This window comes from Schistocerca cancellata, chromosome 6, assembly GCF_023864275.1.
Source record: "Schistocerca cancellata isolate TAMUIC-IGC-003103 chromosome 6, iqSchCanc2.1, whole genome shotgun sequence".
NCBI lineage: Eukaryota > Metazoa > Arthropoda > Insecta > Orthoptera > Acrididae > Schistocerca > Schistocerca cancellata.
Window position 1 is genome coordinate 210,249,067 of NC_064631.1, and position 16,474 is coordinate 210,265,540.

The window sequence follows — 16,474 nt, forward strand, 5'->3', positions numbered from 1 at the left end:
TTTGTTGTTACTTCCCGGTCGTTGTCTGTCGTAAGGCAGTTCGGGTCGCGAGTTCGGGCTGCCAGTCAGTTGGAACGCGTCTGGAACGCAGACCGGACCTGCCAGTCGGGGAGTTGCAATGCGGCACTAGTGCTGTCGGGTTGGAGCTGTGAGGCCTGCGTCGACATGGCTCGCCCGACCATTGCCGCCACACATCACTTGAGCCAGGCCACGGTCTTGGTGGATCGTCGGTCGGTCGGTCGTCCTAACGGACCGATCGTTCATGAGTCGGCTGTGCGTGTGTGTGAGCATCGACTCCTGATTTGTCTTCACGCATGCTTACAAGGGAACCTCCCCATCGCACCCCCCTCAGATTTAGTTATAAGTTGGCACAGTGGATAGGCCTTGAAAAACTGAACACAGATCACTCGAGAAAACAGGAAGAAGTTGTTTGGGACTATGAAAAAAAATAAGCAAAATATGCGCAAGATAGGCAATATAAAGGAGAGCCTGAACACAGGAGCGCCGTGGTCCCGTGGTTAGCGTGAGCAGCTGCGGAACGAGAGGTCCTCGGTTCAGGGCTTCCCTCGTGTGAAAACATTACTTCTTTTATTTTCGCAAAGTTATGATCTGTCCGTTCGTTCATTGACGTCTCTGTTCACTGTAATAAGTTTAGTGTGTGTTTTGCGACCGCACCGCAAAACCGTGCGATTAGTAGACGAAAGGACGTGCCTCTCCAATGCGAACCGAAAACATTTGATCGCAAGGTCATAGGTCAAGCAATTCCTCCACAGGAAAACATGCCTGATACGTTCTATACGACACTGGTGACGGCATGTGCGTCACATGACAGGAATATGTTGTCGACCCACCTAACTTCTACACTTGGCGAATGGGTAAAAAGATTCTTCTACCTTGCCCGATTTAGGTTTCCTTGTGGATGTGATAATCACTCCCAAAAACGTGATGAAAACATAAGAGTTTGTCACATAAACTGCAACAGTTTCACAGTTACACAGTTTTCCCTTTTAACGTTTTCAAATTTTTCCGTGTGTAGACCGTCAAATCCTGCATATGTCCAAGCAAATCTGAACATGTCCTGGAATTTTGGAGAGTGAAGTTGATTATGTGTGAGTGTCTGAACTTTGATAATTGTCTGAAAACAAAAAATTAAACACTTCACTCGAGAGAAGACTTGAACCAAGGACCTCTCGTTCCGCAGCTGCTCACGCTAACCACGGGACCACGGCGCTCCGGAGCTCAGACTCTCCTTGATGTTCCATATGTTGGCGCATGGACTACTCAGTTTGTATATTTTGCTTACTTTTTCATAGTTCCACACAACTTCTTCCTGTTTTCTCGATTGATCTGTGTTCAGTTTTTCAAGGCCTATCCACTGTGCCAACGTATAACTAAATCTGAGGGGGATGCGATGGGGAGGTTCCCCTGTTAGTTGCTGTTGGTTATCCTTCAGGTCTTCGTGCAAGTTTGTCAGGTTGTGTGTGTAGTTTGCGTTATTTCCACTGACGACTATTTTAGATGTTAGCGGCATTCTGAGGGAGTAGGTCGGTTGGTGCGGACCAGGCAGGATATCTCCGTGCAGTGCAGTCGGCTGGGTCCACTGGCGGTCCCTGTGCAGCGTCGGAGCGTGTGTGGAGCTGTCCGATCGCTACGAGCTTCGTGGCTCACCGACCCAGGACGTCAAAATTGAGTGGTGTGTTAAGTACCCAAGCCACGTCCGTTCATGTTGTGACGTTCGTTTCGGTAGTTCGCTTTTGGGGAGCTTGTCCTGCGAGCAACACCGAGTGTTTGTAGTGGTGAAACTGAGCCGCCATGCGGTGGAATTAACTATATTGGTTCACTAGAATTCATGTGTACCACCGGAATTTTCTGCCATATGGCCGTTAGTGTTCGGTTACCTGTCCTGGCCACTAACGTAATTTCAGGCAGCGTCCTTTCCACACCTGTTGCCGCTGTCCAACATAGTATGTAGTTTTGACAGCTTACTACATATTTCATTGTGGATAATCACATCCGTAACTGTTTGGTCTTCGAGTTTTTGTGTACCGATTGGTGGCTAGCAAGTCGGTTGCTCGGTCGGTCCGTGGCTGTCTCTTGGTTGGGTTACCGATAGATCAAGTGTATTTGGGCCCACCACCTGTCTCACCTAAGTGAACCTTAATGTTTCGAGGGCAGGCCCACCGGGGGGGGGGGAGAGGTGGGAGGGGGGTGGAGAAGTGGGGGGGGGGGGGGTGCGTGCTGTTTTCTATACTGCCCTTTTCATGGGTGTTTAATGGTCTATTGGTAATCTATTATAGCCAATGCTTTAAAAGAAAAAAATTTTTGTTGTGTTTTATGTAAATCAATCTATGTAAATCAATTGTGGGCTTTCAGCCGCTTAAAACGGTAATCTTAAATTTAGTTATTGTCGTTGCGTTGTTTTCTTTTTTTAGTGTGCTTTACCCCATTGAAAACTTATAGGTTAACGAATTTTTGAATTTTTGGAAAATCAACTATGGGCCTTCAGCTGCTTAAAGCCTTATTCTCAAATTTGCCCTTAAGCGGCCTTCTGCCTTAAAAGATTATGTAATATATGTTAAAATTTTGAAATTTAATTACGCCCTTCAGCCGTTTTTATTGCACCTTGTGTACGTTTGTTCTATCCACTTTTTCCTTGAGGCTTTCCGCCTATCTCTGATATATTACTGGCAATTTTAACTGCATGTCTTCAGTCACTTGAAATTTATCTTGTTAATTTTTAAGAATTAGATTTTGATTCTCGTAGTTGTAAAGGTTCGGCTATGTGCTGTTTTGGTTTAAAGGTGTTTTAATGTGAAACTGACCAACACCTTATTTGGCCCTTTCCACAATCCTAATCACCTGTTCTGCCCAGCGGGTTTAGCGCGTTTTCTCACATACACCGCGAAGGAATTATTCGAATAGGACGGAAATCGGTAGATGTCATGTACGTGTACAGAGAAACAAATGGATGAGTTATTCAAGAGATAAGGTTTCACAAATTAAGCAACCTAATGACGCGTTGCTCCACATCTGGCCCTTATGCAAGCACTAACTCGGCATTGACTAACAGACATGTTGGATGTCCGCGTAATTCTTCTGTACAACTGGCGCTTTAGATCGTCAAAGTCCCGATCTGGCTGGAGGGCGCTGCTCGTAACGCTCCAAAAATTCTCAATTGGGGATATATCCGGTGACCTGCCCGGCGAAGCAATAAATGCTCTCGACGTGTATGGGCAGGCATTTATCTTGCTGAAATGTAAAATCTGGATGGCTTACCATAAAGAGCAATAAAACGTGGCGTAGAATATCGTCGATGTACCGCTGTGCTGTAAGGGTGCCACGGAAGACGACCAAAGGGGTTCTGCCAAGAAAACAAATAGCACCCCAGACCATCACACGTGGCTGTCGGTCCCTATGGCTGACGTCATTCAGGTTGGTTTCCCACTCCTGACAGAGGCATCTCCAAATACGTCTTCGCTCTGGAATCTGATTGCTGCAGTAGAATTGTCTTCAGCGTTGTCTTCAATCCATTTCGAACTGAACCCCGATGACGAGCAATGACGCGTCTAGAGACGCCGCGTACAGCGTTGCGTTGCCTTCACCAGCCGTGTGGCCCGACAGCCACGACTGATGGTCTGCGGTGCCATTTTTTTTTTCATAGCAGGATGCCCACGGCATCCCTACAGCACAGCAGTACGTCAACGTCATTCTGCATCCTGTTCTACTGCCCTTCATTGCAAGCTATCCTGGGCTTACTTTTCAGTAATATAATGCCCGCCCGCATCCGGCAACAGCTACATGCTCGCCAAACCCCGCCTTGACCAATAAGGTCGCTGGATCCCTCTCCAGTTGAGAATGTTTGTGGCATTATAGGCAGGGTCGTGCAACCAGCTCTGGATTTTGGCGATATAACCGCACCAACTGGACAGAATTTGGCTCGATATCACCCAGCAGGGCAACGAACACCTCTATCACTCAATATCAAGCCGAATAACTGTTTGAATAAGGCCCCGAGGTGGCCAACACGTTATTGACTTGATCAGTTTGTGAAGTTTTTCTCTTGAAAAAATCATCCAGTTTTTCTGAAACTGTCGTCATTTGTTTCTGTACATGTACATCACATCTACTGATTTCCGCCCCATTCGGATCATGGCTTCGTGGTGCGTTGTTGCTTTTTCGTTTTGCTAGAGTATCTATACAGATTTTGCACTTGTGCACCTCTCTGCTTGGGCCTTAAATCTGCCATGTTGATCAGTTCTATCGTTGCTTGCACCTTCAACAACATCAAATATTTTTACAGTCATATGGTGGTATTCCTTGAATTTATCTGGGTAATTCTGTAAAGGCTGCCAGGTTTCAAAAAACTGTCCTGCACATCTACGAATTTGTAAACATACAAACGTTATCATTATGTGTCTCAGAAACTATATTTGTAATATCGTAGTTCATATATTTATCAGTCACTGTGTTACGACTGCTTTGTGCCCCACCACGAAGCCGTTGTCTTCATCCTACGCCTCGCAATAGTTGCTCACAGTCGTGGCGTACCTGTAAGCGTTCACGAGTGAAATGGGGTGTGAATGTGAAGAGACAACGCTGGAAGAGAATTAATCTTCACAAACGACAGATATTCCTCTCTGAAACTGCCAGTGCAGTCAACAGAAGCAAAACTACGGTGTTCTCTACCATTCAGTGCTTTGACTAGACTAATAGCGTTGTGAATAAGCCGAGATGTGGCGCTCCTCCGAAACTTCCTACTAGAGACAGGGGAAAAATAATAAAAATGGTGAAGCAAAATCCGAGGTTGGCGGCATCTGAAATCAGAGGATGCCTTGAACGATATTCACACAAGAACAGTTGACCAGGTTTTAAATAGTTCCGGTCATATACATCTACAGCTACATGGATACTGTGCAAATCACATTTAAGTGCTTGGTAGAGGGTTCATCGAACTACCTTCATAATAAATCTCTTATTCCACTCTGGAACAGCGCAGAGGGGAAAACGAACACCTGTATCTTTCCGTGCTAGCTCTGATTTACCGTATTTTGTTATTACGAACGTTTCTCCCTACGTAGGACGGCTTGAACAAAATATTGTCGCATTCGGAGCAGAAAGTTGATAATTGAAATTTCGTGTTAAGATCCCACAGCAACGAGAAACACCTCTGTTTTAATTATGTTCACCCCAAATTCTGTATCATGGCCGTGACACTCGTTTCTCGATAGCACAAAACGTTATTCTTTTCTTTGAACTTTCTCGATGTCTTCCATTAATCGTACCTCGTAAGGATCCCACACCACATGGCAGTACTCCAAAAGAGGGCGGACCAGCGTGGTGTAGACAGTCTCAGTAGTAGATTTGTTGCATCTTCTGTCATCTTCCGCCAATAAATCGCAGTCTTTGGTTCACCTTTCCTACAACGTATTCTGTGTGTTCTTCCTAATTTAAGTTGTTACAATGCTCGTATTCATACGAGGTAACCATACGTCCATCATGTGAATCCGAAAAAGCATTTAGAACTTGCTGACGAGTAGGTGGTGAAACCAATCTAATTCTGGGATCACATTTTCTGGTCGGACGAGAGCAAATTCAACTAGTGCAATGGTGTTGGATGTGTCTCAGTGTGAAGGCTACCAAATACAGAATCGAGACCTAAGAACATGGTAGCTGCAGTGAAACATGGAGGAGGCATTGTAATGGTATGGGGCTATCCATCAGGCGTTGGGAATTCGCGTTCATTGATGGGATCACGGATAAGTTGGCAAACAGGAGGATTCTTAAGAATCTTAAGATGCGTGCAAGATGCTGCGATTAGGAAATGATTACTACTTCCGGCAGCATTCCGCTGAAACTATGAAGCTTTGGATGATGTACAACACTCCTTACACTTTGAAGACACCGCCCTAATCGCCAGTTTAAATCCCACAGAGAACATCTGGAATGAATACGAAGATCGTGTTAGGAACCACCACATGAGAAGTAAGGACCATCTGAAAGCACTTCTTCAAAGTGGAGAAATATGCACTCTGCAGTCACCAAAATTCATTTACAGACAGTGTCCGAAAGGCTAACAGCAGTAATTTCTAGAAAGGAGATGTTAACTAAATACTAGCTGTCCTCTGTTCGAATACTTCGTTCCAGATGAAGAAGCTATTTTAGATCTTTCTGGAAGTTGAAATATATTTCAGTTGCATTTGGTTAGTAGAAGACTCAGCTTTAATTTGTACCAGTTGTATTTTTCTCTGCTTTCTATGCATAACTATAGAAAAGACAGAACTAGAAAACATGTTTATGTTCGAACACTTATGTTGGCCTCTCTATCTTCGTTAGTTAAACTGCTGAACCCACACTTTTTTTTCTAAGTCTCTTATTCGGGAGCACGTTCGTCTCCAGCAGAAACCAACACAAAAACGACCACAGGACGCGAAATCGCTCTACATCGGATAGGGAGAAATACAGGTCCTATGTATATGTAGACACTGGTCGACATCGGGTCACGTAATCGGTCTATATCAGATTGGGAGAAATGAAATCTGATATAGGTGTTGTCTTGTTGGGAACGCATACAGATGTCGCTGTTTCTTCACTCAGTTGATTGGCAGTATCATTACATTTTATTATAGCTTAACAGTAATTGCCAGACTTTGTTGACATGTAACAATCCCGAATACTCTGGCTAAACAAATTTAAAATTAATTTGGCATTTCTCGTCACGGAGGTACTGTACTGTATTTCATTTTTCATGGGTGGTATCGTTTTTAAGATTTTTCTTGGTTGTGTTTATCGTCCATTATTGACACAACAGTTTGTTCTTTTAATGCTGGAAAGAATGAACAACGCATGTGCCTCCAGGAGAAACGCAACAATGTCGCTCTAGAATGTATTTATATGTGGCGAAAATAAACTGATGGATAACTTCCCATGGTCGGGGTTCACAGTCATGTAGAATTTCTTAAAGGACATTACATTCACCTTTGACTGTAGGAATTAGTTATTTCCCAATTGCAATTTCGGCATTTGGGCCATTTTCAGGTGGTACTGCAAAAGATTTTGCTTCAGCACATGTCAGACTTTAAAAGATCTGTTTTGGTGATGACATTCATCCATGTGCTGCAACAAAATCTTTTGCAGTACCACTTGGAAAGGCCGAAATTGCAATTGTGAAATAAAGCATTACTACAGTCAACGGCGAATAAGATGTCCTTTAAAAAAACTGATAGTTAATTTGCCTATTCCAACCGTCACGTCATTTACTGCTGTTAACTTTTGCCAAAGATGGTTACTGAATCAATAATATCGATATTTAGTATCGATATTGTACCGCGTGTAATGTCTATTCGTGAAATATCGACATTTGTGAGTCGATTCTTTTTAGATTACTTTTTATAAGTTAAGAAAATATCAAAGAGCACGCTCCAGCAGTTTCAGTAAATGCTCGAACTGCTAGAGCAGATTGTCCGAGAAACAGAAGTTGCCTCAGTTTCGAGAGCCTCCGATGCCGACTGTCATACACTGCGATAGCTCTGGAAGATGGTTGCACAATAATTTTCGCACAACGTCGAAGAATGATATTTATTAAAGAAAAATATTATCCTTTTGTAATTTCAGTTCCAACCTCCCATTTATTTTACATCTCACGTTACTTATATTTTGTATCATATTTATGCCATTTTATGGTTATTTTCAGATCATTTTATAATCATTTTCCAAGAACTGTAAGTCGTCAAAAAACTCGGATACTGTTGTTATACAGTACACCCTTTTTCATATAGGTAACCTAAACGAATTCTGAGTAGGAGCAGTCCCCCCCCCCTCTCCCACCCTCAACCCCCCTACCCCCACCCCACAGAGCCCACCCCCATCCCTGTGGGCGCTACTGATCTGTACCTGTTAATTACTCTGACTTTAATTTGTTTACTCCCCTCGTTTACTAATGCAGCTATATTACTGTCAATATTGCATGATGCGCGGCATTTTCGTAAATACGTACACATTACCTGTGAAGTGTTCCTTGAGGAGAGGAGTAAGCACAGATAAAAGCGAGGAGACTGATGCCTTTGGCTCTGGTATCTAGTACAGCTATTTCTTTTACAAATTATATATCTTCAATGCAAAATGAATTGAAGCTGTATCTAGAACTTTTGAGTTGTGTTCAAACAACGTGCTGGGTCTACATATCAACTACATCAATAGGAATAATGGGTGGATGTCATTTCTTTCATGTAAGAGACTGTTGTTCCAGCAACATAGGAAGTGGTTAATATTGTGTTACTCACGCTCAAGCCAAGGGGAAGTTCCTTTGTTACTTCAGTTGTGGCGTTCGCCTCTAGTACCGACCGATCTATCCTTTCAACAGCATGCTCTCGAATTGCCACAACCAATTCGTCATTGTTGTCACATGGCGCCACGCCATTGATTTTAATATCCTGCAAGAAATGGAAAAAATTAGTATAAATAAAGTACAATTTGAAGAAAAATCTGGTTAGTGGCGGAATATCTCACAATGGTAAACTAAAGCTGCAAAATAAAAGTAACGAAAATTGATAGGCTCTAAAACCATATCTTCACAACTGTTAGTGAAACTAACGTATTTTATGTACGAAAAGAATGATTAAATACACATAGCATGCGACGCTAGATGATCGTGTGTTTGTCAACCATAAGTTTCATACTTGCGTGTATAATTCACGTATTCATCACAAAAAACTCTGTTTCTGTTTTTAATAAATGGTGGCTTCATAGCAGTTTACGAAATGTACACATACCACCGTGCAAATGCACATTAGAAGACAATTTAACAAGTGCCAACCGCATTTGAACTGCATAGAATGTTGAGTGCAACTATTGCGATTTACTGATTATTTATGGACTACAAATCGTCCTGGTCGCCCACAGACATCAAAGAAGGTACTGGGGAGGATTTGAGCTGTTTGTGTAAAGAGCCCAAGCAAATTGGCAACGGGGACTACTTGCAAATTAAGGAAACCACCTCGTTATAAGTAGTGCAAGTACATTTCTCCCAGCAGTTGGGAGTAGCAAGCACAAGAAAAAGCACAACCAAATGCAAAGCAGTAAAATCCAGAACCTTGTACCAAAGGATGAGTTCAGCGACAAGCTATTATTCAGTGAGGAGCAGAAAAGCCAGTCACTATAACATTAAACCTGCAAGTCATTGCGGATTTGGTAAAGTTGACTTTTCCCAATGAACGAAGGGTGTGGGCGCCAGTACCACTTAGACGAACATTTGTTACGCTTCTGCTAATCTTGTCACTCAACAGGATGAAGCTCCCACCTTCCCAGTGAAATACTCACGTAAAATTGAACACTGCTCTGCCAGAATTTAGTATCGATGAAGCTAGAATTAAAGGAATGTTATCACTGCTCTGGCATGCGCGAAAATTCATCAAGAACATTTAACAGTATAATTGGAAGGTTTGTGTGATTTGCGTACTGTAAGACCTTCGGTACACACACCATCAGATTATTTGACTTGTCGCTCTAACGAAGTAGGCGAGTGTCAGCAATATGTCTCGGGGTCTTATCGTGGCGTGTTTATCTTCTGCCATTAGGTCAGACGATAGAAATGCCACTTGAACGCTTAGAGAAGCAAATTGACGGTGACCAACTTTAAACAGAACTTGATTAGTTTTCACACACATTTATTAAAATAATAAAAAGCATAGACATTAGGTAACTTGATTCTGGATGCTGTTTTCAATTGACAATCTGAAGTTCCTTTGGTCTTGGTACGTTAATCTTATTCTCACATATCTCTGATACTTGACAAAGTGTCTATACATTTATCTTCATGGCTATGCACAGGAATATGATAATCTTATTAGGCGCAGGCTGAAACTTGACTGTAGACTGGTACAAATGCAGACTGGTGCAGACTGGTGCAGATAAATGCAGACTGACTAATCGGAGGTCTGTACACTCGTTATAACACCTCGCGCATTCAAGCATCACTGCGCGGGTGTGTTCCGCGAGGAGAAAAGGTTCTACATTAGCAGCAACCTAATTGGCTGCGTTACATATTAATACGCGGATCGACGGAAGCAGAAATTGGTCCATCTCTAAGACAGTGCCATCTCGTAGTGCGGAGACGGACGAGCGCTGCGCCTGCGCTGTTGTGCTTATCGGGGCGCGCTCTAGTTGGAAAGTTGTGTACGCGCTGATTACACGGAACTACACTCCTGGAAATGGAAAAAAGAACACATTGACACCGGTGTGTCAGACCCACCATACTTGCTCCGGACACTGCGAGAGGGCTGTACAAGCAATGATCACACGCACGGCACAGCGGACACACCAGGAACCGCGGTGTTGGCCGTCGAATGGCGCTAGCTGCGCAGCATTTGTGCACCGCCGCCGTCAGTGTCAGCCAGTTTGCCGTGGCATACGGAGCTCCATCGCAGTCTTTAACACTGGTAGCATGCCGCGACAGCGTGGACGTGAACCGTATGTGCAGTTGACGGACTTTGAGCGAGGGCGTATAATGGGCATGCGGGAGGCCGGGTGGACGTACCGCCGAATTGCTCAACACGTGGGGCGTGAGGTCTCCACAGTACATCGATGTTGTCGCCAGTGGTCGGCGGAAGGTGCACGTGCCCGTCGACCTGGGACCGGACCGCAGCGACGCACGGATGCACGCCAAGACCGTAGGATCCTACGCAGTGCAGTAGGGGACCGCACCGCCACTTCCCAGCAAATTAGGGACACTGTTGCTCCTGGGGTATCGGCGAGGACCATTCTCAACCGTCTCCATGAAGCTGGGCTACGGTCCCGCACACTGTTAGGCCGTCTTCCGCTCACGCCCCAACATCGTGCAGCCCGCCTCCAGTGGTGTCGCGACAGGCGTGAATGGAGGGACGAATGGAGACGTGTCGTCTTCAGCGATGAGAGTCGCTTCTGCCTTGGTGCCAATGATGGTCGTATGTGTGTTTGGCGCCGTGCAGGTGAGCGCCACAATCAGGACTGCATACGACCGAGGCACACAGGGCCAACACCCGGCATCATGGTGTGGGGAGCGATCTCCTACACTGGCCGTACACCACTGGTGATCGTCGAGGGGACACTGAATAGAGCACGGTACATCCAAACCGTCATCGAACCCATCGTTCTACCATTCCTAGACCGGCAAGGGAACTTGCTGTTCCAACAGGACAATGCACGTCCGCATGTATCCCGTGCTACCCAACGTGCTCTAGAAGGTGTAAGTCAACTATCCTGGCCAGCAAGATCTCCGGATCTGTCCCCCATTGAGCATGTTTGGGACTGGATGAAGCGTCGTCTCACGCGGTCTGCACGTCCAGCACGAACGCTGGTCCAACTGAGGCGCCAGGTGGAAATGGCATGGCAAGCCGTTCCACAGGACTACATCCAGCATCTCTACGATCGTCTCCATGGGAGAATAGCAGCCTGCATTGCTGCGAAAGGTGGATATACACTGTACTAGTGCCGACATTGTGCATGCTCTGTTGCCTGTGTCTATGTGCCTGTGGTTCTGTCAGTGTGATCATGTGATGTATCTGACCCCAGGAATGTGTCAATAAAGTTTCCCCTTCCTGGGACAATGAATTCACGGTGTTCTTATTTCAATTTCCAGGAGTGTATGTACACAACAGTTTGCTAATATTATTGTTGAGCAGATAAACTAAGTTTGGGTTGGACACATACTGGATGAAATTAACTATGTTCTGGACCTGCTATCTGAGCCAGGGGTTTAAAATGTAACAAATAATCGATTTTGAGACCTAAATTTTTAATTTTGGGTTTTGAATGTCGAACATGCTCAAAAATCTATATTTTATCTTTTTATTCTGTATCCAAATATTTATGACATCGATGTGTCATCTTGTACGTATATATTAAACCGGGGACCTAGAAACAATGGAGAGGCTTCGTCCCACCGTAGCCCTGAGTGGTTCACTACCCTACAACAGGCACAGCAGTCCACCCACCCCACCGCGGCCCCATACCGAACCCAGGGTTATTGACACATAGGTTTCTAAATATGTTTTTGGTAAAGACTAAAGGAAAACGTAATCTTTTGCAGAAGGTACAGTTTTAAAGACACAAACTTAGTTCTCGACATCTAAAATTGGCAATGCAAGTTTTCAGTCCCAGAAAGATGGCTAACTGTTCAAGACAAACAAAAGAAAAGGAAAAGTCTCATGTCACGGGACATCTTACTAAGAGACTTTCCTGGAAACCAACTTCTTAGAATATACTATTTTAGAAGGATTTCTTACAGCCTTCAGTTGCCATTCTCTTCCTTTATTGTACGATTGTACAATTTCGGCCTTAGGTCATTTTCATGTATTTTATGGATGATTTTCTACTAGCAGATTATGTCATATACGTCGTTGCTCCTATGGCATCATGTTATGGTCATAAAATAAATCAGAGGTCTTCATGCAGTTGCTCGAAAATAACGTCCTTCTAAAATAGCGTGAACACCTCGTATTTATTTTATGACTATAACATGATGCCATAGGAGCAATGACATATATGACATAATCTGATACTAAAAATCATTCATAAAATACTTTAAAATGGCCAAAGGCCGAAATTGTACAATCATACAGGAAATAAAGAGAATGGCAACTGAAGGCTTCAAGAAATCTTTCAAAAAGTTCGTCGCATCTTGGGATACTATCACATTGAAAATTATAGAAACACTATTTTAGGATAGAAAATGATAGTAAAAACGGGTATACCTTACTTATAAAAACAGATTTACAAAAATCATTCTCGAAAACGAGTTTCGCTCGAGACTGTGTAATGCCACAACGAAGCACAGCCAAGGCGCAGCAGTTGAATAAGTGAACGCTCATGCCATCTGTTGGATAGTTACGCAAACAAAAGCGCAGGTGCTTCCGCCTGGCGGCAGTCAAATGAAATAGCGCTACGAGTAAGACAGTATCTGAAAGTGCTGCGCTCGGACGACGAAATAAAGAAGCATTAAACTAGGATAACATTATTACGTATAGTAAAAATATTAATTTAATATTAGACTGTAATTGAATATGGTAATGTTATGGTATGTCCATTTGTAAATAGAGAACTTGGCATAGAGTAAATTAATGTTTAAATGTGAGGGAAATCCCCGAGAACGTGGACAATGCAGGTTGGTGCGTGAATTTGGCAGTAGATAGAGATGTGTTCTGGAACTGTTCAGATGCAGAACAGAGATTATGCGGCGCGAAAGTGACAGTGTTAGTACGGTACGGTAACGTTGCTTATAGACAGTTAAAATTGAGCTTACAACAAACACGAACAGGGTTTATGGTGTGTCAGCAAGTCAAATGGACAATAAGGCTTGCAGGATGCAACATTTCGACGGAGACGGCTTGTGAGCGATATAGTTGCTGTTCCCGCTCAAAAAGCACATGGCACACCTTGTGGAAGTCTGCATAATTTACGACGTACTGCAGCGACCAGCAGCAAGGTATGAAGTGACCGGTGTCTGCAGCTAATGTTGCAATGTGATCTTACTACCATATGAGATCCATTGATGAGCTCATGCCAGCACAAGCAACGAACTAGTAGTTATCGTGCGACAGTGTTTTTATGAACAGTGCATTTTATACCGCCGCCATAATAAGTACATTTATCCGTAGCGAACCAGTTTATGTATTTATCAAGTCAAGTTCTCTACGGTGTAATGTCTGAGTGAAATAATAAGTTTGTGATTCAAAGTGCATTCCACGAGTGTCATCAATTATTTACAGAAAAAAGTTCATTATTATCCCAAATCCATCACTGTGTGTGCAGCAATACCAGTAGAAAGGCTATATTACCTGAGTATCGGCGTATTAATGCAACAAGATGATATAATCGGAGATAACGCCGAAAATTTCCAACAAACGCCGGATTATACAACTGACAGAAGACACCAGGTACTGTGCCACATTAATTACAGTTCAACTCGATGTGGTGGCTTTTCAGTACATTATCAACGTAAAGACTCATTCAGTTTCATTAGAACAAACTGATTCTAAAGTAATGTTTTTGACGTCCCTAGTAACCATCAGTTCCATAGTGTTCATTAATTATTCAATTAAAGAATTTATTGCCACCACAGTACTCATTGTACATTCAGTACAATGCAAATCATTACTGACAGTTGGTGTAGATCAATCTAACTTACAGTAAGTTCAAGTGTTTATCATATGTGTGTGTATATTGTGTTACGTAAATGTTGTTCGCCTGCTAGGCGTGATTAACGTACACCAGTTAGTGCATTCTGTTCAGTCCCTTCAAAGAGGTTATTTTTGTTAATGAAAATCAGAATTCATTTAAAACTCGATTTCTTGTACGCCATCGCCAATATTTATTTAGTAATTCCGTGTAGTAGTCTGAACTACATAGCAAAGCTATTCAGGCTTATTACACGCGATAGCCGTTTTCCAGACGTCCGATGCCGCATGGTCTAAAAATATTACAGTATATTCGGATAGTGGTATCGCAACTGACCGATCCACGCTCTGTGGCCCTTTTTACCTACGTGAGTGCATGATAGAATCATGGCTACACAATGAGATATAGCACCAAGACCTACACGAATGTCGTCAGACAGGAGAATGCTACACAGATGTCCAGCATGTGAAACCAAATTCACCTGAGGAGAATCTTAATACTCAATACATAATGTTTGCCTGTGGATTCTCACGGAGTTTTAACAGAGACTTCAAACGGGTTCATCATAAGAATTTATAAGAAGTTATCCACTGCTGTCATGAAAACTGTGACACCAACAGGAACTGCAAATTAGGGTAAGTCGAGGAGAGCTGGTTCAATGGGCGGGATGAACCAGTGGCGTATTTCACAAATGCGCCGCTAGAGAGAGGACGTCACTATTTGTGAGCAAGCTCTTTTGTTAACGAACGTGGCTAGGAAGTGTTGCTGTTTTATTCGTCTTAGTTCAGGAGAAGAATCGCATTCTTCTTTCAGGTAATCCGAAAAGATTTCTTGTGTAGTTACTTAATTTTATTAATAAGACTTAGTTTGTACAATCTTGAAGCAGTGTTTTTTTTCAGCCAGCATGACAAACGTGTAGGCATGAAATTAACCTAAAATGACCACCGAGTTCGCACCTTGCAGGTAGAAGTCGGTGTAGTCCATCTCTCCCAGACAATCGCGAGAGATGGACTAATGTTATTTGGGAGAAATGGACCATGTGTTTTCATGTTGGAGAGATGGGCTACAATTAAATTTAGCTTTGCGGACGGCATTGTGCGTCCATTGTGTAGGCAGAGAATTGCAAGTATGTCACGTACGTCTTCTTCACAACGTCCAGTGCCCCGCCGAGCGGACTACTGATGCTGTACAAATGCAGTCTATACTTTACTAGGTGAAATGCGCCCTCTTGCTTGGCGGACGGGGAAACTCTCGCAGTAAATGTATTGAGCTCCACTGCTTGTCCACTGAGCGTTTTCTGAAAGAGACTGTCAGGGCCGAGGACTCCTGTTTCTCACCACATATCAATGTCAGCCAATTCATGTCCGTCTAATAACAATGATAAGGGGGATGGGCGTGGTGTAAAGAAAGTCAAATACACATTCTGCCAATCTCGAAACTGGATGTAGCGGAGAATGTGACAGTGGTTACTTCATATTTATTTATTCTTGTAGTCTCCTTGTGTTTTTAGAATAAATAATTTACGGTATCCAAGTTATGATAGATTCTAGTAGCATCTCGATAGGAGTAATTGGTTTGATGTACTAAAATGAAGTGAAGTAAAACCACAACACGATACTTCGTTTTATGGAAATCCCTAGGTGTAGATTGTCGGTGGTAGAGTCGTCTTAATTATTTGTAGGCGTGAGAATTCTAGTGCGGAGGCAAAACTGGACAACCACATATACACATGCACTATATGTTACAGACACCACGGGGGTTTGCACCAGTTTGCGTTCATCACCATATGATCTTGGGGTGACGAGATTGAGTGCCGATGGATACACAACACGATCACCTGCCGTCCACGCAGCTGGAAAATTTGGCAGCAGCCGTTCCGTTTCTGAAGTATTAAGGCCAGTGACTGTGCTCCATTTTCGAGGTCTGTCTGACTTTGTATTTTAACGACTTAACGAAAGATCTCATGCTGCCCATACTGTCTTTGCCACCGCGATACATCTTCATTTACATCTACAAACGTACTCTTCCAGCTATACTCCTGTTCCACTTCCAGAGAATGAAAGGGAAAGTCGGCTATCTATACGCCTCTATAGAAGCCCTAATTTCTCTTACAATATCTACATGGCACTTACGTAAATGTACATTGGTGGCAGTAGAATCGTTCTGCAGTCAGTTTCAAATGCCATTTCTCTCAATTTTCTCAATAGTATACCGTGAAGGGAACGTTGTCTTCCTTCCAGGGATACTGACCTGAGTTCATCAAGTATCTCCGTAATACTTGTGAGTTGATCGAACCTACAAGTTACAAATATAGCAGCCCATCTCT

At 43.3% G+C, this 16,474-nt stretch overlaps 1 protein-coding gene across 1 annotated transcript in view; it reads right to left on the bottom strand.

The window, feature by feature from the left end:
- Positions 1–16,474, bottom strand: part of LOC126191131 (uncharacterized) — a 43,081-nt gene that overhangs the window by 23,637 nt on the left and 2,970 nt on the right. The window contains exon 2 of the mRNA XM_049931880.1: positions 8,280–8,429. Coding sequence (XP_049787837.1) covers positions 8,280–8,429 — 150 coding nt within the window. The remainder of the gene's footprint in view (positions 1–8,279; positions 8,430–16,474) is intronic.